Below are 19,975 nucleotides of genomic sequence, written 5' to 3' on the forward strand. Positions count from 1 at the left end.
TATGCCAAATACACGGCGCTGGGACAACCCTACGACGCTGAACGGCGCAATCTCCGCAAGGTCAACGGTCAGATGCATGTCTACCTCAGCTTTCTGGAGCTGGCACCTGTCCTCTGCATCCTCGCTGTGCTGGACATTGGACGACTTGAGTGCGCCGCTCAACCCGGCTCCTTCCTCCTCGCGAACGTCCGTATCGCTGTATGCTCGCCGCGCCAGTACCCCGAAGGCTCAAAGTTGACCAACCGCTCGCTGGTTAAATATAGCGTCTTGATGAGCTGGGCAATCTAGGTACATGTCCTACAGATCATGGCTGTTCTGGACGGAGATCTTCTACCGGCAATGTACTTCCTTACCTTGTTCCTCCTCGAGCAATACCGCTTTCTGGAACTCCAAGAAGCCTACATATTCGACAATCACAACCACGCCATGAAGCTGTGTCCCAAGGTGCCGTTCATGCCTCATCGTTCTCCCACAGGGTCCCAAGCTGAGCACGGGTACGATTGCGCCATTTGCCAAGTCGACCCGATCGGGATTTTTGAAGAAGTCTACAAGCTCCCGTGCAAGCACCAGTTCCACAGATGGTGCCTGATCAACTGGCTATGCCATATGGGCAAATCAAAGTGTCCCATGTGCCGAGACACAATTCTCGCCAAGGACGGGCTCTTGGGTGTCAAATGTCTGCCTTATTTGAGATGGAGAGAGGAAGTGTTGGCTCAAGCGCGTCGGCGGCGGAGGTACAGCAGTGAAGTGGTTGGCTTGACCACGGAAGGACATTGATCTCGCGGAGTGTCACCAATCAGTATGGAAGAGAGGGGGTGTACGCAAGAACCGGCCTGTCGAGATAACAGTCGGACGTTTCTCAAAATCATTTTGTATAATAGCATTCATTCGCTGGGGATGGTCGACGGTGGATTTTGCAGAGAACCAACTTTTATACATATGGACCGATGCTAGCCCAGGTCTATGAATTCGTCTTGGACGCCGCTAGCCTTCGACTCCTGCTGTGAGGTCTTTTCTCCGGGAATCCCAACTGACTTATTTCTGAGCCACCTTCGGCGCCTGACCTCCACCTTGCGACGGCTGCCTGGAAACAATGACACTTTGCACCGTCTGCATGAACTGCTCGGCCTTGCCTGGTGTCACTGTGCCATTGTTATTCAGATTCCTGACGATCTGATCGAGAAACGGCATCTTTTGCTTTTGCACCACAGGATACACGCCCTTGACCCACGTCTCCGCCAGCCCGTTGCGCTCACCCTCTCTGTCTGCAATGCTATCAAAGTCCATGTTCTCGGGCTGCACTTCTCCCGAGCTGCCAGACTTTTCGGTGTCGCGATCCGCCCACTTCTGCGCCAGCTGCCGTGAAATGGAGAGGACCTCGTCGCGCTCCTGCACGGACTCGAAGCGCGTGAGATAGCCGCGCGTGTAGTGCATGGCGAGTTGGTTGGGCGTCTGGTAGCCGTGCGGCAACCGGTGGGCGAGCCATTCGATGCGCTGCTGCACGCTTTCCACCAGCCCGGCGTTGCTGAGCGGGGTGTTGGGCCAGTCCTTGCGCAGCTCCGTCTCGGCGAGGGTCGTGCCGGGGGTGTGGGGAAGTTCGGTGGTCGGGTTGACGGGCGGGTCGACGATCGTGCTGATGTAATTCTCAACGCGGGTGGGGAGGTCTTGGGCGTGGAAGGACGAAGGGTCTTCTTCTTCGGCGGATCGCGAGGCGGTGTTTTCTGCGAGGCGGCGGACGCGTCGGTCCGTGCGATTGGTGTTGGTGTTGGTGTTCGAAGGACCACCGCCGCCGCCGGGAGTTCGAGATTGGAATTGGGATTGACCTGGGCCTCGTGGCCCGGCTCGTGGGCCGAATCGTTGGCCCTGTGCTTGTTGGTTGCGACCTTGCCCTTGTCCTGGGCCTTGCTTTTGGGTTTGACCCGGTTGTGTTCGTCGGACGAGAAGTTGACCTTGGCTTGGACGAGGTGGTCCCGTGCGTTGGAGGACGCGATTAGACGGAGGTGTGCGCCCTGCGGCTCCTACACCACTCCTAGGTCCTGTAGCCGTCCCAGTGCCAGTGCCCGTGTTGGCTCCTGAGGCAGTCTGGGTTCGTGGTCCGTCTGTACGTTGCAGTTGTATGCCTCCTGGGCGAGGGGTTGCCGCACCGGCTCCTGTACTCGATGGGGTATTTCTGCGTAATGGAGTGCCAGGTAGGGGTCTGCCTCGTGGAGGTGATGAGGATGATGGCCTTTTATCTCCTGATGTCGTTTGTCAGCTATCTGTTCTGAAAGCTCCCTGTCCGCTGGGTTGTGTATACCTTCATCATAGCATGTCCTTGACGTGGAAAATGCTCTAGCGACACCAGCTAGAGCAGGTGAGGGAGAGGTGATTTTGGATCCGAAGCCAAGTCTTGCGCAACGTGCGCAGACGTGCTCCATGCTGGACCGGGAGGTATTGAATTGATGGCGCGGAGTTGATGGACACTGAACTGGTTTAACGTCGAAATTGCGGAAGCTGAAGCTTGGACTGAAAGTGGTGGTCACGTGGTAATCACGTGGAAGTGGGTCTCGGCGCTGCTCAATTCTCCGATGTTGAACTTCTGGCTGGCTTCCTCCTGCTGTCTCCTTTCAAGCCTCGGTGATAGCTGAGAACATGCACGATACAATAGACGCGACGAAAATGATGCTCTGTGGTCGGTGCCGACTTATTTGTCAACTTCTTGTTCTGGAACAAAATGTGTTTCGTCATTCGCACAAACAAAGGTAGAAAGTATCAGGTCGCCCAACAAGGGTTAGAAATTCGTTTTGGTGTCGCGACTTTGATTGCCGTCACGAGCAGGTTGCCCTTTTCCAAGGCTGCCATTTTTCACAGTGAAGAGAGTTGAAGACTTCTGCGATGTATCGCGCCCATGGTCGGACTCGACGACAATGAGTTGAAGTTTGCCCACGTTGACTGCTACCCCGATTACCTCTCTCATGGCGCTTACCTGGGTTTCTAGAGCTTTGGTGCTCATGTTATGCCTCACCGCAGCGAGTTATGCGCAATCAGGCTCCAATTTCACGATCGTAAATGGTCAAATATATACTCCAGGATTAGCTATCGTCGATGCGCCACAGCCTTTCACGCCTCTGGGCGGAGGTAAGTAGTCCCTAGTCCCTAGTCTAGGGATTCACCATTCCCCGCTGCCGAGGAGCTGGAGGTCTCAATGAAGGAGGAAGCTCAGGATTGAAGTCACTAACCTGTGATTCTCAGACTTCCTTCAAGTTGCGATCGACATCTCAGGCAATGGTAAACTCCCACAGCCGTACTATCCACCAGACGGAGACACAGGGACTCTGAATATCACCATGTTCCTGTTCAGTTACAACACCTTGCTCAATATGACGATATCAAACGGCACTGGGTCCGGTTGGCGCAGTGATACGTTCGAAGATGAAGAGTTCAAGTGCGGTGGGACGACCACCCAGGGCTTCCAGAATGCCGGCTGTCAGGAAATCATGGCCCAAGAGAGCGGAAGCACTGTGAAGCACGTCAACTGGGCATGGCCCGATTGTTTAGTTGGGATCGACGACAGTGATAGAGACAGGGGCTCGTACAACGTGCGACAACGCGTATGCTGGCATCTCATGCAAAGTCTGACTTCTGGCAGATATCGATCCATCAGTCGTTCCGAATCAATGGTACTGGATACTATACTATCTTCAACCTCCCGATCCAGGTCACCAATTCTATTCCGCAGCTGACTCAACTCGCGACTATCGGAACACGCCCATTATGTTCCCTTCGGCAGAACCCTCTGCAGAATCAGACCGCTCAGGACGCGAGTACGTTTTCACCGGCGTCTCAACCTTATCTCGGCGGCACAGTGAGCATTGGTGGCAGTAGTCAAAGCGGATCTTCAACTACAACCGCATCGGCAACCGCGTCGACAACCGCATCTCCAACGACCAACCCGGGGCTACCATCCACGAACGAGGCACTTGCGCGAATGTCCAGTGTAGTCAAGATTGTTCTCCCAGTCATGTTTGTTGTAGCACTTCTAGGCTAGCGTATCGTCGCAGCCTGTCAATGAAGCGTCCCATCGAGGTACGAGCGCCCTTACTTCTTTCCAGCTTTACGCTATCGACCGCGGTGAAGCTGAAATCTTTCTTAGGATTTCAAGGATTGACGACAAGAGAATCACGCGCAATGGCCCTATTTGTCTTGCATGACTTCATGCCTCAGCGAATCGACTTGTATTTCGGCTTCAGCAATGGAGTGTACCGCATTCTTGTATTGTAGAACTCGAGTATCTCCACCAATCACCAAGGAATCTACTCCCAGTCAAAAGCAGGAGAATATCGAAGTGTCTGTCCCTCTTCCTGGTTGCTTGGTAGCGGCCTTTCAGCACGTCTTTTTCAATGAATCAACAAATGGTAGATCCAACGAGTGCTTGCTTGCTCCAAAGCTCCAAAGCCTTACGTTCTCCTATTTCACTGACCGTGCATCCCTGACAGTTTGCATGACTCTAATACGGATGATTGTGCCGCACAGCGACAAGCCCGCTCAAGCTACTCGTCCATGGAGTACATAGTAACTGTGCAGATCTTCTTGGTATCAGAGCTTCGAGACGGATCGTCATTTAGTCGTTTCACCTGTCGTAGCTGATTGGTCTTTGATCTCGCCCTTTTCGAGCATGCCTCAATATGGGCGGCCGCAAATGGCTCGGCCGTCGATTAGCGAAAGGATTCGGAATCTGCTGCCCAGCGGCGAAGGATTGCTAGTGCCAGGTGACAGACTGAGCGAGAGCCAATGCAGTCAAGACAAAATACCACCGATACCACCATATGCCTGAATTAGAATCCATACCGAGATGTCTGCGGCACCGGCAATGCTTGTCTAAGGTAGGTAACTTAATCGGTTTATTTGTTCTCCGCCATACGCCTCCATACGCCCTGGTGCATCCGTCCATATTGGGCACATCATGCGGGCGAGGGGCACACTTTAGTAGCCCATGAGGGAGCGCATACTCTACAGCTTTCACAGTCCTTAGCACCCATCGTGTGCAAAGTCTTGGATCTCATTGATGGGGGGACCATTGAAGCAGCGTACAGTAGGAGAGGGGCAACAACATACTCCGTAACTGCTCCATGGTTTTTGGCGCTATAGAAATTTCAGGGATTGCGATGAACTCGCTGCCCGCCGATCATGCGGTACCATCCGAACCGGCCCAAGTCCTGCGCCTGTCGCGATGCAGGACAATCCGAGTACTTGACGTAAATGGACGTGCCGGTGTCGTTGATGCCAGACCGCCAATAGTTTGCCAGCTGCAACTCGCAGTGCGCCGTGTGGTGCGTGTCGGCGATGTAACCGTCCAACACGTCGCCGGCGAGAAAGGCCCGGTGCATCTTCCGCCACATGTAGGTGCAGTGGTAGATGTGATACTGCTGTGTGACGAAGACCTCGTCGTGGCGGCCCTGAGCGACGGCGTCCTTGTCTGCCGCCTCGGTCGCAGCCGCGTCGAGATACCATTCCCAGTCGCGCAGGGCGAGGAAATCCTCCAGCAACTCCCCATCGAAGCAGCGTGAGGGCACCCACGCGAATTCCATGACGTCGAACACGCACCCGCGCGAGACCGCTTCGGTCGCCGAGCTCCCACACGATTCCGGCGCGAGCTCGAGATGACTGTCGTCGTTGGCTCGAGTGCGCGCGTCCCGTGGTAAGTAGAACACGGTCAGGATGATGGCCAGCAGCGCCGTGGCGGCGATGAAGTATCTGGTGAAGCTGAAGAATTGCTGCACTCTAGCCAGACCTGCGCCCACGCTGTCCGGCTTGTTGTCCTGTTGCGTTTGTGATTTCGCATCTCCGTCCTCGGTTGGCACCGGCTCGTAAGACATGGTGACCTTGGTGCAAAGTGCCACTCCGTTGGTGTTTTGCCGTGGGAGATAAGATCACCTACGGGGTAGAAACACCGTCTCTTAGCGGGGTAACCACAATTCTGTTGTTCCCGGGATGAGTGGCGAAGAAGGAACCGCGTGATGCCGCCGGTGTTGTCGGCAGCGAGCATTGCGTCAAGGATGTGTGCACATGCTAATTAACGTTGCTCAAGGTGGAAAGCATCCCATCACGTCTTTGTCGGATCCTTCTTTGAGGAGAGGGAAGGGGGATGTGACAACGCTATGCAAAGACCTACATTCGACTCGGTCCGTTTGTTTGCATGCGTCTCTGTTAGTTCCACATGATCTGGAGTTCGAGCCATGATCTTCTATTGGGCAGTCATGGCGAATCCTACGGTATCAGACAGGTAGTCACTGTTCCGAGGCTGCGGGCCTTGATACGCCGTTCGATCCATTGACCTCGGCGTGCCAAATGTCTCTAATCGACCAGTCTGTCCAATCATCGCCTTCAAAGAGTCAGGTTTACATCCTGCGAAACATGAGTCCTGCTGATGGTGGGTGGATCAGAGGTTGTGCTCCTGTCGACATGCGTTATCCGTCATTTGAAACGACATGGATACAATTTCTGACCTGCGTTACAGAGTGGATATCGGTATCCTCAGCACTACTACCTAGGTAATTTCCATCTTCGATGGGCAAAAGTGCAGCCGAATAGGGCTCTACTCGCAGTTTGATGTGATCGACCGCCACTGGAGCCCTAACGTTGGACGCCCCGGCTTCCTACAGGATCATCGACCGTGGCGGCTTACCGGCGGTGTAGGGACGACATGCATCTGCCTGGTCCGGCCACGAACGCAACCTGATCTTGTTCAACTCCCGAAGCATCCACAGTTACATTGTGACAATGTTCGAGCAGTTGGCCACCGAGCCCTAGCTTGATTCCACACCTAGCCCACGGTCTACGGGGTAAGATGACGATGTGGGTTTGTTTCAACGAGAAGTCATATTGTACGAGGACAAAAGGAACCAAGGAGCCGTCCTGCAGCTTGATCAGCACTCGTTCAACTCACTCACATTTTGTCTTTTGCTTCGCCAACTCCACCACATTCACTGCCAACACCAACTCGCCAAACCAGACAATATAAGTAGCCTTTTCTAGCCATGAAGACTTCTTTGATCTTGGCCTCTGTTGGCATTCTTGTCGGCTCTGTTACCGGCGCTCCGGTCTCCAACCCTGTGATCGGCATCCTTGCCCGCGGGGAGGCGCAAGAGGAAGGCGTTGTGACTTGGGCCGATGTTGGGAAACGCGGTGAAGCTCAGGAGGAGGGTGTTGTAACCTGGGCTGATGTTGGCAAGCGAGGCGAAGCTCAAGAAGAAGGTGTGGTCACCTGGGCTGATGTCGGCAAGCGAGATGAAGCTCAAGAAGAAGGTGTGGTCACCTGGGCCGACGTCGGTAAACGCGGTGAGGCTCAGGAGGAAGGTGTGGTCACCTGGGCCGACGTTGGTAAACGCGGTGAGGCTCAGGAGGAAGGTGTTGTTACTTGGGCCGATGTCGGTAAACGTGGCGAGGCCCAGGAAGAAGGTGTTGTCACCTGGGCTGATGTTGGCAAGCGAGGTGAAGCTCAAGAAGAGGGTGTCGTCACCTGGGCTGACGTTGGTAAGCGCGGCGAGGCTCAGGAGGAAGGCGTTGTAACCTGGGCCGACGTTGGCAAGCGAGGTGAAGCTCAAGAAGAGGGTGTGGTCACCTGGGCAGATGTCGGCAAGCGTATCTAGACACCAACACCCCCAATGGCGACTAGAGTCGAGGGACACACCAACCGTCATCAGTGAGTTACCCACATTGCGGCGAGGAGATCTCAAGCTGACTTGTGCATTCTTTCAGCGGCATCACACTCTTTCACAGATCAAGCGCTCTCTTCTCTCGTGGCAAGGTCCTTGAAATCTTCCATGAGTTGGTCTGGACGGGTGTTGACCTGGGGTGAACGTGGGATGAACGGGGCTGAAGGGGACAATCTGTAGCACGGTCTCGGCAAGCAACTTCTACATACGTAAAGGCTAGGTCTTAAGAGGTTCTTCGACTCCTACCAGTTAAGGCTACTTGCCATAATCTCGTGCGCACTGCGGATGCCGTAAGAATGACATAGGATTGGTAGGGCAGTAATGATCGGTTGAGAGGAACTTGGCATAATCCTGAAGGGATGTTGCTGTGAAAGGAAGGTGCACGGGAAGTGAAGGGAGAAGACACGTTGGAACAAGAAGCGGTGGCTCAATGACAAGCGCGCTGCACGTCGATTACTCTGATCACTACCATCGATATAATGATGTTCAAACAGTGTTAAATGTACTGCCTATTTGGAAGCTGATCGAGTACTAGGCTGCACCGCTGTCGGTCCCTCGTATCTGTCGACCATCCACTGCCGAAGCTGCTCAAAATTCCGGCACGTATGAGGCCGGTCCGAGTCGACGTAGTTCCTCCCCAGGGCCGGATAGTACTTGGTGGGAATGGGCGTCATGTCGCCCGAGCACATGATAAATTGGCGCATATGTTCAATGCAATGGTCCTGGTGCATGTCGTGGTTCTTGTTGGCTTTCCCGTCACCGTAATATTCAGGATGCAGGGCTTTTCGCATGTTGTCCTGGCAATCAGTCAGCTTGGAGCGCGAAGTAACAGCAAGGTCGTTGAGCTTACCAGGCAGTGGAGCGTGTGGAAGACGTCGAGGCTGCCACAGTGTTAGAAAGAGGCCCGGCAGAGGACTCTGGGACGTTGCTTACCCGGTCACGTAGCCTCCGCGCTGCTCATCCCAGTATTCTTCGATTTCCTCACCCCAGCTGGCTCGCGCTTCCTCCTCCGTTATCAAGAAATAGCGGCCTAGAGTTGGCCCGAGTTAGCACCTGGTGTCTTCGAGGAGGACTCAGAAGGGAACCAACCCCAGGTCAATTTCTCCCAGTTCTTGTCAATCTCAGGACTGGGTGGACCAACATAGCGGACTGGATCTGGGTTCGGGACAAACATGGTCTTGTTCTCATCGAACGCTGGACTCCCGTTGAACGTGATCTGTTCGGCCTTGATCTCTGACCGCACGGTGACTGCGCACAGTCAGGGACCTAGAAACAACCCCGCGTACGATGATATACCTACTGAAGTCCGTGGCCCATCCTCGATCGAAAGATCCCAGTGTCGGTGCACTCCTCTGTGTCATGGCCAGGAAGACCGTCGTCGAAGCGAAAAGCAGAGTCGTCGCCCATGGGAGGCATCGAAGACATTTTGTCGTCCACGACGGCTGACTCGGAAATCGAAGAGGAGATTGTACCTCTTCCGAGTCCAAGCTGCTGAAGCTCTCCCCGCCTTGGATCGGCGTGTACTTGCCTTTTTCCGCAGCATTGGGAAACGGCCACATGGCTACAGCGTGGCTAGGTGATCTTTGTCGACGCTTCTCTGTGTTGTACTCGTTGAAGAGAGGAGACGTCGCTGTCGCAGACGAACAGACACTTTCTTGCGGCACGTGGGACGGAGTCAGGACTCGTGTCAATGTTGATAGTCGAGGGTGACATGGGAAGAAGCCGGCAGGGGGATCGCCAACTCCCGGAAAGCGACCTCAACACCATCACGCTGCGGTATGACTGCTCCACCCCATCCAAAGCTGAAGACCTTCTGTATGTCACCGGTTGCAGGTGTGGATAGGAGGAACGCGGCGTGGAACAGGCCTCCGGTCCGCCTTGAAATGACCGGTTCGGTATGACGGTCATACATGCGTAACGCAGTTCGACCGGTTACACGCGAGCTCCTGCAGGAGTCTATACCGCTGGAGTGGAGCCAGGCCTTTTGTGCTGACCCCATCATCAGCACACACGTTCACGACTATATACCGTTGACCTTCCCGATCGCGGAAGGCGCAAAATGTTGGCTTTGCCTATAATGGAAGGCGCAAACAATACTTCTTGTGAATGGTCCACCGCTCGCGATGGCTTACTTTGCTGGACAGTTCTCTAACACGAAACTTGCTGCTCTTGGTGCAGTGAGCTTGAATACCCGTCGACATCAGAAGCAGTTGGCCATCGGCTGATCTTCTGCCTGCTTACTTGGTGTCCACAAGGGGTGTTGGACAGCTCGAAGAGCGGAATGACCTAACCTAGTTAACGACTATACGTCTTTCGATGCTCCAGGACTTTCGTATCCATAGTCCCTTCCTCATCTTCGCCCACTGTGCTCTTGACCTACAGCACTCGTCTTCTGGCTTTGGTCATACACCTGAGCTACTCAGCAAGGATCCTACCAGTGGCTTAAATTGGTCCACGGGTTATATTGAATCCCTTTCTCCTCGCTTCCTGCCACCGTGACCAGCAGAGAATGTCAGTGCTAGGAGGACGAGATTCTCCGCCAGGCTCAGCCATGACTCGAGGATACGAGAAGTTAGACGTTCGGGGTGATGACCACCTCGACAGCGACAGCAACAGAGACGAGGACGACAGCAACCTTGGCCTCCTGCGAGGAAAGTGGAAGGCCAGCAAGCGTCGCTCAGGCTGGTTGAGGTCCATCCTGGTTGGCCTCGCCGGTGTCGTCATCCTGGCGAGCCTGTGCGCTGTCGCCTATACCTCTGTCGGCGTGCACAACATTCAACATTCGCTGCACATAAAGGCCACCGGAACGGAACTGGGTGACTGTGGTTCGAGCCACACGGTCGAGGAAGCACGAGCCAAGGGCTGTGTCTTCGACCCCATGAGCTGGCTCTGGGTCCGGCCCGAGTGCTATGACGCCGAACTCATCGACGACTTTATGCAACGCACCGACTGGTCGTGGCACACGGACTGGCATTTGACCCCTGAAAGCCAAGTACCCATGGACATCGTCTTCCGTGGCGACCACCCGCAACTCTTCACGGCCAAGAAGTACCACGCCATCCACTGCACCTACATGTGGCAGAAGATGCACAAAGCCCTGATTGAACACCGACCCGTGGACAGCGACTTGACCAATTGGCATCACACTCACCACTGCGAGGAAGTCCTGCTAGACGACTACCTGCACGAGGACTCGAACTGCACGGCAGACATGATATGTCCGACATTGGTGAGGGCGACCTGGACGAGCTGCGGATACTTTTAGCATGATCCAGCGTATTTGTGACGCAGCAAAGGCAGGGACCGGTTGCAGAGACGACGGAATGGAGGTGAAATTGCGAGCAGGTGTGGTGATGATGGATGCGGCGCAAGCTATCCCATGTAGATTTCTTCAAATATCAAAACAATCAAGACACGCCCTTGCATCTTGACAAACATGGCCTTAAGAACTTGTCAATATTGCGTAAAGCCGAATATATACCAAGACCTGCACTCATTCATGGCACCTTATCTGCAAGGAGGGAGCTGGGGGAGGGCAGGTGACTTTGCACGAGGCACTGGAGACGAGTGGGAGAAGCTACGTCAATCTTTCTAGTAGCATACTCAATCAACGGGGGCCAAAACACTGCTTTGCACGAAGCTACATCTAAAAGACTTATTACTCCCGTGCAGCCCGGAAATAGTTCATCCCTGCTGCTGTGCCGCTAGACGGAGGTCATACTCCTTCTGCGTAAAGGCCCGCTCCTTGGCCCATTCCTGAATCTTGTCAAACCGACGGCACATGTGTGTCGTGTGTGCGTCAGGGGCGGGGCGATGGTGCCTCGGACTGATCACCCAGGGTATCGTGTTGATGTCCGAGTAGCACTGGATCGTCTGCCTGATCGAGTCCACGCAGTGTTCTAGAGGTCGCGAGTATAGTCAGTATCAACACCAAAGGAAAGAAAAAAGGTCGCAAATGACTGGTCCAATTCGTCCCCTTGCTCAAGAACTCACCGATATGGATCCAGTACAGCCGTTTTTCGTTGTCCGACATGTCTTTGGTCTCCTGGTATCGATCCGGGTAGAGCCCCTTTCTGATGCTATTCTACACGGGAGATGAGTCAGTAGCTGTCCTCGCAGCACCGCTTTTACGGCTCTCCGAGAGGGGCACTTACTAGACAATGGAGTTGGTGGAAGACCTCGATGCCCAGAATGTAACTGTCCTCTTCTCCAGGGATTGGAAGCGTCATGTTTGGCACTTGTCGTGCTGTCCGACCGTCCACTTTGATGACTCCGACGTCTTGATCAGAGATGTCTGTTAGCAGCATGGCCTGAGAAAATCTCACTGCCCTCTTTGGAATCAGGATTTACATACCTTTGTATAAAGCGTCCCATGCCATGTCCACTTCGTCCGTGGGTGGACCTTGATACGGCGTGCGGTCTTCCCAGAAGTTGTTGTGGAATACCACCGTCTCATACTCGACAGCGACTTCTGCCGGGGCTGAACGAGTAACCGTGTGAGGTCTGAGCTCTCAGAATACAGGGCTGGATGTGGTGGTCACTTACAATACAAACTTGGCACTTCCCGGGACTTGAACGACGCAAACATCCACGTCAAGGCCAGCAGGAGGACAGCAACGAGGCCGCTGGACGACAGCGCCAGAAGCTTCCATCTTCTCTTCACGCGTTCTATGGCAATTATGGTGTCTCGATTTGACAGCGCCTCGCCGTCCTCGTTGGACTCTGGTCCCAGAAGCTTTTCTGAAGACACTTCCTCTGAAGGAGCTGGGCTGTAGGACATGCGCATTGCTCTTGAGAAGGAGAAGGGCGCCATGGTGGTGATGGGGCGAAGAACCGAGGTGAGAGATCGCCCGTCTCTGTAGAGAGCTGCTGAGGGCATTTGCTATACACGAACCCTGATTGTGGAAGCTTACAGCAATCGAGACTCGGCCCGGAGGGTCATGTGCTTCACGACGGGTGTTGGACGGGTCTTGTCGTGCCGTGTTGTACAGGCCGAAAGAATCACACCGACAGCGACTTTACGCAAACGCATTCCCACGTCCCAAATAGGTTGTCATCACTCGTTCCCGACTCGCTGTCACAATTGGGCCACTCGGTGCCTCTAGCCATGCAGGGCTTACTGTCGAATGGAATCAGTTTCACAGATGATCCTGCATGTAGAAAGTTGCATAACCCTGATTCTGGAGGTTCCAAACGTCACGAACGCATCACGTACTCATACTCGTCTTCTTCTTCTTCCGATGCACGCGACGTTCAAAGGGCAGGGATATGCGGCCGCTCACTAGCCATTAGCGCCACTTCGAGGTGGATTGAATCCTGAAGGAATGGGCCTGCTGCAATCCTTTGTCCAACCATTGATTCCGATTACTGAACAGCTAAGTACCGTGGTAAGCTACAGGTTGGGGACGGGCGAATGGTGTCTCTTGATCACTTATCCGTATAGCCTGCCTTGCGTGACATCCAATTTAGGGGTATAGCCTGACGGGTGCCTGACGTCAGACCAAGCAGACCTGGGGAAGCAGCGAAATACGAAATACAGTACGGAGTACGAGCTAGTAAATGCAGTAACCCAAAGTGGACACCTGGGCAGCGTGCCCGCAAAACATGTCTATTAACTTCTCCCTGGGCCAAACTCCGGTCATTGGGCCACCTACTACCACTGCCTGTTCAGACCGCAATGTAACAGAGGGGCCTGTCTCACAACTAAAGCAAACCACGCTAGCGGAAAGCTTTGCTCACTTAAGCTTTGACCACAGGAGTGAGACACGGTAGAGGCTCGGAAGTGCCAGCCGGAAATCTGGTGGTGTAGGGATACCGAATGCTTTCCTGCTGGACGACTCTCTCTCATGATTGCCTCTTTGCGGCGAGATCTATGGGGCTCTCCGCCATCCGACGGCGTCGTTTGAACTACCCAGTATATTGTGAGTCTGACCCACTAGGTGCGTGACCGGGACCGGCACGACTGATCGGCATCGGAACGTACCGAGACAGCGCCCCGAAGAGACGTCGTGTCTCATGAACTTACGGTAGTCAACCAGAGAACCTTGGGAGAATCTTTGGACAAACTACATTCTAAGACGGCGATTCTCAGCCATGCTCAGCGAGGGTCATAACCGTCCGTACCCACATTACTCCTCTCAACCTGATCTTCAGACCACTCGATCCCGTCAAAGCCTCGACACCGGACGGGGACAATGTCGACCTTGTCCTGGACCATTCGCTGTCTCTCCGGCGACCACGTATCCAGAAGTTCCTTCGGCGGACCGTGGAGTTTCATGTACATCTGGACGCCACATATCTTGCAAAATCGATGGCCCGTGAACTTCCGCTCGAAGCGATATTCCGTGATGTTTTCGGAGCCTGTGACCGTCACTTGAGACGTTCGTGGGTATATGCAAATATTAGCATTCTGCCTTGTCAGCGTCGGCAACGTCATAGTCTAACAGTTCACGGGCATTTCTCACACGCTGACAGATGCTGCAATTGTCCTCCCTCATTTGCAGCTTTCCGGTCGCAGGTACCGTGATGGTTATCCTGACGGCTCGACAGTGACAACTTGCTTGGACGTTTCTCCTCTCGTGCAGATACTCATCGAGCGATTTCCTTGGGACAAGAGGCAAAGCATGCTGTTTGAGAATCCCTCTATCAGATTTCCCTGTAAGCCTGGATAGTAGATACAGCCACTGCACACACCGCTCACAGCCCTCTTCCTTGCTAGAGGAGGACTAGGAAATTGTACATGGGCACTCACAATGTGTCGTCAACAGGCGTCACAGAAAATGGGTTCACATCCAAAAGCGCCCTTCCCTCCACGCCGCACGTCAGCTATCTTGCCACACTTTGACGGGAAAAGGGGCCAGGCGTACATTCAAGGCAACAACTCTCCCGTCTGTGTCGGTCAGGAGAAGTCCCGTGCCACAAGTCCCGCAAAACTACCATGGGGCTCGGTCAGTCGCATACGTGCATGGGATATGCAGACCAGTACTGGGTATACTGACCGCATGGGTTCCTGAGCCCGCTGCCTCATAACGGCACGGCTCCGTCTCACATTTGGTAATATTGAACTGATCCGCCGTGGGGAATATCCAGTGGTAGCCCCTCTTGAAGCACATGTCGCAGTTGCACACCGTGACGGTCTTGATCTCCGGAACAGACAGTTCGAATTGGAAGGTGCCACAGTGGCAAGTTCCCCTGTATTTGACGATACGCGACGGCATTCTTACTGTATAAGCTGCGGGTGCTGAGGCTCCCGGGGAAGAGGGCTGGAGCGATGTGGTTCGAAACGCTTTGCATAGTATGGCATCCGAACTTGGTAATCTTCCTATTAGGCTAGGGGTTGGTGGGGGGCGGCAAAGGGGGGACGATACAACGCGATCGACAGTGTGATGGAGCAATAGCGACATTCTATAGAAACATGTCTCCCGGCGGGGCCGAGCAGACATACCCGATTTGGCGTCTTCATCCCCTCCGCCACTATCATTCATTTGTGGTGTTGCTGTTCTCGGCCACCCCGCGGGCGTCGGACCGGATACTTGCCACGGTGATATCGTAATCTCACACCCTCCACCACCAGCATTGCAAGGCAAGCAAAGCGCCAGTGCGGGCCGTAGACGGGGCCTCAATCAAGCGAAACAATCCCCCGGTCTTTCCCATCCGCCATGCCGTCTCCACTCGCTTTTTATTCAGCTTCTTGTCCTTCGGCTTTCCGTTTCTCCCTTGTCCGCTCATACACCGCATGTCATACCCGCTGGATCTTTCCCTCTGACTTCCCGAACTTGATTCAGCCAGTTCAACCACTGTATCCACCTGCTCGGGCCTGTATATCAGTTTCACGTTCACAGCAAGCGCGATTCGTCCGGGTCCACGTTCATCACAGCAGGCTGGATTAAAAGAGGGAAATATGCGACGGCGATGCTTACATCGGGAGCCGGCAGCAGGCCGCATCGTAGTATAGTACGGAGGGAGTATCAGTATTACCCGGCTGTACTACACGTGGGTGCAAGACGGCTCCGGCCAAAGGGGTAAAGGAACCTGGAATTACCAGAACGAACTCAAGGCTCTGTCTGGGCGGCTTGATGAGAAAAAAAGACCATCTCTACTTCAAGAGGTTGTAAAGAAAAGTATGGACCTCCTGCATTGGTTATTGAAGCTGGCTGGCTCGCATGTTGTTGTGGTCAATAAGGACAGTGAAGGACGACTCAGTGCCGTTCGTCCCCCCTCCTTGCTCAATCCAAGGACCCCGGGTCTCTGATCCGTGATGGAAGGCCTCGGGGAATACAATATTGCTTTGCTCGAGATCTAAACGTTGAGGAAGAGAGGAAATCCAAGACAGATCCACTGTCCCCTCATGGAATCATTTAATTAGGTCCGCTCTCGGTTCGAAATATCGGTATGGAGTAAACCCTCGGACGACTGTGTATCCTCTTGGAAGCAAGCCACTTTCCTCCTCGGCTCAACCCGGACTGGTACTGCTGGGGTTTGGCGTCACTTCTCCACTCGAAACTGTCAAAAAGAAGCATCAGGACCCAGATAAACCAGATATCGGGGTTCCTTTCGATCAACCACCACTTGCCGCGCCTGCCGGATTCTGACCACGGACGACGAACAACCTTGTCTGCCCTGCTGGCGGAACTCGTTGTCGGATCCACAGCATGGATGATTCAGGTGATGGTAGTCTCCTCGCAGGACCAATTACGGGCTCTCTCTCACGGTGCTGTCGGCCGGCTAAATGCTGGCAAAGACTTCGAAGCCGATTCTGTTCAAATGGCAATGAAGGTTTGATGCTCAGAATAAGAAGACGGCGTCTGGGAAGCAAGACGATGCTAATGCTATCGAGGTGCAAGAAGTTTGGCGGATCAAATCTGGTGGGTTTCCTTTCAATCGCATTCGAACTCCCTATCAGTGGCAACGCTGTCAGGGGATAACATAGCTCACACGACACCTCGAGACCAGATCAAGAGATCTTGATTCCCCAAGGGTGAGAAGCAGATCTATGCCGTTCCCGTGCAGCTGATCAAGGAGAATGAGTGTGCGGGCGCGATAACGACACCGAACAAGCCCAACGCGATGGCGGCGATGCTAGAGTCAGTCATGTAAGCCGCTGAAGGAGTGGGAGTGGGAGTGGGAGTGGAAGAACGAACGTGAACCGAAGCCGGTGCAGCCATCAATATGGCCAGAATGCGAGTATCATTCTATCACAGCACCAAAGATAACAGACGAAGAAGAGAGCCGATGCCTCGTCCAACCACTGGTGGTCACAAGGATCCGCGAACCTGGCTGATCTTAATCTTACAAGAACGATCCGGTCCGTGTCGCCGAGCTGCGGACGCAAACAGGTACAGTAAAGTCCAAAGCTAAGATCTTGGGACGCGAAGCCCGACGAGGGTCGTTAATCCGATGAAGATTTTGCTGCCGGCTCTGCTGATGATCGCGTAGGTAACAGCGGGTCGATGCACCAGGTCAGAGTCTGCGTGTGTGGATCATGGATGAATTCACATAAGCAAAGCCACTAATACCACTGTATCAACCTTAGGAGTAATTGCACCGCGGTGCTCGAGACTGGGTTGCAAGGGACTGAGACTTCAGGACTACGTTTTATCATTGTCGTCAGGCTGCAAATAACATCGCTTTATAGACATCTGTCTTAAGCTGATCAAAAACTACCTAGAGCACTCTTTCTCTTTCCATAGGGATACACGACCAATGCGCTCAGGTACAAGCCAACGCTGATACCAATGGCAACCTGGACCATACTGTAGCCGACGGTGAAGATTGTCCCATCAGACAAACCGTCACCGGAATCATTTTGAGCAGTCGCAGTGCTGTTCCCAGAAATCTGGTTGGCAGAGACGACGCCTGCAACCAGCGATCCAGAAGACGCCAGACCACCGGGCACTTGACAGTAGATGGCGGGTAGCATGGCAGTCGCGGCCAGCCCGTGGAACAGCCGCGAGTATAAATTGGAAATACAGCCGATGACGAAAGCGCCGATGGCGTTTGCAACTTGCGGATTGCTGGAAAGCTGGGTGGAGATCCAGAAGTTGGCTTGATGGCCACAGACGGCAATGAGGGCCATCACGGGCAACTGCCGCCATCGGGCTTGGTAGATGAGACCCACGCAACAAGCAAACAGCGGGGCCCAGATAAAGCGCGTATGTATCAGCTTCCAGTTCATCTCCGCCGCGAACCAGGGCGGGATGTCGCAGGTGGTGGAGGAGACAGCGCCACGCTTGATCAGGCCGAAGACAGTGGTACCAATGAGCAGGCCAAATGCGAGAAACAGAACATAGACAATCACATAAACCATACGTACCGAGCCCGAAATCAGATTCCGGCTTTGTAGTTCGAGCGCGGAATTCAGCATCATGAATCCCGGGAGGATCATGGCGATGCTACTCTGCGCCATGCCCGAGAAGCAGAAAATGTACTGTCCGTCCGAATATTGGATAGAACCGAGAGCGCGGGAAATAAAGGCCGCGAACACGCACGCGAAGACCTCGAACACATTGCTGAAATGTTCTGAGCGCGGCACGATCTTGACCTGCATGAATCCGATTGCGCATCCGAGAAGGAAAATAGGCCCAAAGTCGACAGGACGGGTCTGGAAAGAAAAGGGCCCGACCACAACCGAAGCCACGCCGAACATCAAGATGCGAAATAGTTCCGAGTAGTTATCGGGTCGTCTGCGGATATTGTCGATCTCGCGAATGCCGTCCTCGGCAGTGAGTTTGTCGTGGATGACGCATTTGTACACGTTGAACACGTCCTTGAGGCGGGCGAAATCGAGCCCGGAGCGCTTTCGCACGATGTCGACGTTGTTGGCGTGGATGGTTCGGTCGGCAAAAGTGCAGATCATGGCACCTGGAATGTGGAGAAAGTCGGCGTCGATGAGTAGCGCGCGAGCAGAGGCGCCGAGATATTCTTCCATGCGATGGGTAGGGGCACCGTATTCCATGAAGGCGCCACACAACTTGATCAGATAGTCCCTCCGTGCGATGATATCGGCGACCTCGGTGATGAGGCCGACGTGGTTTTCAAGCGTGCTTGTGCTGTATGCGCCACTATGTCGGTTATGATGGTGTTTGCCGTGGGTGATGATGTCGACGGCCGTCGAGATCATGTCGGCGGATTTGGGACGCACGGGCCGAGGGCGCGGGATGGCGCCCATTCCTGCCACGCTGGGGCCGGTCGATGAAAGAGCTGCTTGCATCAAGGCCGCAGCGGTCGGGTTGCTCTGTTCCGGCTTCTCGTACCATTTGACCTTCTTGGAGGGGGTCGCTGTGCCTGAAGTGGGGAGTGACGTCGTGAGTGACTGAGAGTACTGGTGACCTTTCGGATCATGCTTCGTCTGTCCACCTGGGCGGCTTTGTGGTTGTTTTTGGTTGTTAGACCAGTCTTGCTGTAGGTGGTTGAGCTTGTAAGCAAGCAGTGCCCCGAAGAGACCAGGTTTGTACTGCTCCGGGGCTGGGACGTAATCAACATCATATACGTGTTGGTCAACTGAACGTTCTTCGTAATCGAGGCTGCGATGGTCAGTCTCGAACAGGTTCGAGAACAAGAGTTAACTTACTTTGCTCCCCTCTGGTACGTCGAGTTCTGACGTAAAAAGGTATGTACTGTTTCCGCCGCAGCTTGGGTATAGACTTGTGATTTCGCTTCTCCATCCTCACTTCCCTCTTGTGGGTATTCGTGCACATGGTCGTCACCCGACGGTTTCTCCTGACCGGCCGAAGAACCCTCGTCGAATTTGGTGTAGAAAGACGTTGATGGTCTAAGGTTGGCCAATCTGAAAGGTCGATCGTGTTCTTTCTGCTTTACCCAATTGATGACCTTCGACCAAGCAGGCCTTGGTCGCTGCTGTGGGGATGCTTCGTCCGCGACATTGTTCTCTGATGAGGGCCCTGAGGTTGGATACCTGCCACCTTCACCTCCATGGTCTCCCACACCGATCGTTTGCCGAACATCAGTACCACTGGAAATGTGACTATCATTCGCCCGTCGGTTAGAAGTATTGTGGCTATCGTTTAGTCCTGCTTCCAGCCGACTTGGGTCGATATTGACGTATTGGTCTTGATCCGAGTTGCTATCCCCGATTGCCATAGGCCGGATGGTACAAGTTCAAGCACAAGATGGTTCAGATTGCAGACAAAGAATCGAGGTGGTGTTGGTGTGATTATACAGCAGTCAAGTCTTTTGCCACAGGACTAGGGTTCGCTAGGAAGTACCCGGTGTGGCGGCAGGTACTTGAACTTGTGCGAACTGACTCGTCCAAGCAATGGGAC

General features: G+C 54.0%; 9 protein-coding genes across 9 annotated transcripts; 3 read left to right on the forward strand and 6 right to left on the reverse strand.

Moving 5' to 3' along the window:
* Nucleotides 1–306: 306 nt before the first annotated feature.
* Nucleotides 307–777, forward strand: G647_02743 (uncharacterized protein; the record flags this gene model as incomplete). Its single annotated transcript, XM_008727089.1, has 1 exon — nt 307–777. The coding sequence occupies one exon, from the start codon at nt 307–309 to the stop codon at nt 775–777; it is 471 nt and encodes a 156-aa protein (XP_008725311.1).
* A 258-nt stretch (nt 778–1,035) lies between these two features.
* Nucleotides 1,036–2,417, reverse strand: G647_02744 (uncharacterized protein; the record flags this gene model as incomplete). The annotated part of the gene is made up of 2 exons (XM_008727090.1): nt 1,036–2,237; nt 2,297–2,417. The coding sequence occupies 2 exons, from the start codon at nt 2,415–2,417 to the stop codon at nt 1,036–1,038; spliced, it is 1,323 nt and encodes a 440-aa protein (XP_008725312.1).
* Nucleotides 2,418–2,954: 537 nt separating this feature from the next.
* G647_02745 (uncharacterized protein) lies at nt 2,955–4,027 on the forward strand (the record flags this gene model as incomplete). Its single annotated transcript, XM_008727091.1, has 3 exons — nt 2,955–3,117; nt 3,232–3,578; nt 3,629–4,027. The coding sequence occupies 3 exons, from the start codon at nt 2,955–2,957 to the stop codon at nt 4,025–4,027; spliced, it is 909 nt and encodes a 302-aa protein (XP_008725313.1).
* A 1,105-nt stretch (nt 4,028–5,132) lies between these two features.
* On the reverse strand, nt 5,133–5,855 carry G647_02746 (uncharacterized protein; the record flags this gene model as incomplete). The annotated part of the gene is made up of 1 exon (XM_008727092.1): nt 5,133–5,855. One exon carries the CDS (start codon nt 5,853–5,855, stop codon nt 5,133–5,135), a length of 723 nt encoding a protein of 240 aa, XP_008725314.1.
* Nucleotides 5,856–8,203: 2,348 nt separating this feature from the next.
* On the reverse strand, nt 8,204–9,055 carry G647_02747 (uncharacterized protein; the record flags this gene model as incomplete). Its single annotated transcript, XM_008727093.1, has 5 exons — nt 8,204–8,491; nt 8,545–8,575; nt 8,628–8,724; nt 8,784–8,942; nt 8,995–9,055. 5 exons carry the CDS (start codon nt 9,053–9,055, stop codon nt 8,204–8,206), a joined length of 636 nt encoding a protein of 211 aa, XP_008725315.1.
* Nucleotides 9,056–10,245: 1,190 nt separating this feature from the next.
* On the forward strand, nt 10,246–10,959 carry G647_02748 (uncharacterized protein; the record flags this gene model as incomplete). Its single annotated transcript, XM_008727094.1, has 1 exon — nt 10,246–10,959. One exon carries the CDS (start codon nt 10,246–10,248, stop codon nt 10,957–10,959), a length of 714 nt encoding a protein of 237 aa, XP_008725316.1.
* A 419-nt stretch (nt 10,960–11,378) lies between these two features.
* G647_02749 (uncharacterized protein) lies at nt 11,379–12,507 on the reverse strand (the record flags this gene model as incomplete). The annotated part of the gene is made up of 5 exons (XM_008727095.1): nt 11,379–11,593; nt 11,688–11,778; nt 11,849–11,973; nt 12,049–12,174; nt 12,240–12,507. The coding sequence occupies 5 exons, from the start codon at nt 12,505–12,507 to the stop codon at nt 11,379–11,381; spliced, it is 825 nt and encodes a 274-aa protein (XP_008725317.1).
* Nucleotides 12,508–13,791: 1,284 nt separating this feature from the next.
* G647_02750 (uncharacterized protein) lies at nt 13,792–14,130 on the reverse strand (the record flags this gene model as incomplete). The annotated part of the gene is made up of 1 exon (XM_008727096.1): nt 13,792–14,130. One exon carries the CDS (start codon nt 14,128–14,130, stop codon nt 13,792–13,794), a length of 339 nt encoding a protein of 112 aa, XP_008725318.1.
* Nucleotides 14,131–17,346: 3,216 nt separating this feature from the next.
* On the reverse strand, nt 17,347–19,793 carry G647_02751 (uncharacterized protein; the record flags this gene model as incomplete). Its single annotated transcript, XM_008727097.1, has 2 exons — nt 17,347–19,216; nt 19,264–19,793. The coding sequence occupies 2 exons, from the start codon at nt 19,791–19,793 to the stop codon at nt 17,347–17,349; spliced, it is 2,400 nt and encodes a 799-aa protein (XP_008725319.1).
* Between the last annotated feature and the right edge of the window lie 182 nt (nt 19,794–19,975).

The sequence above is a fragment of the Cladophialophora carrionii genome, assembly GCF_000365165.1.
Source record: "Cladophialophora carrionii CBS 160.54 unplaced genomic scaffold supercont1.2, whole genome shotgun sequence".
In the NCBI taxonomy this organism is placed as follows: domain Eukaryota; kingdom Fungi; phylum Ascomycota; class Eurotiomycetes; order Chaetothyriales; family Herpotrichiellaceae; genus Cladophialophora; species Cladophialophora carrionii.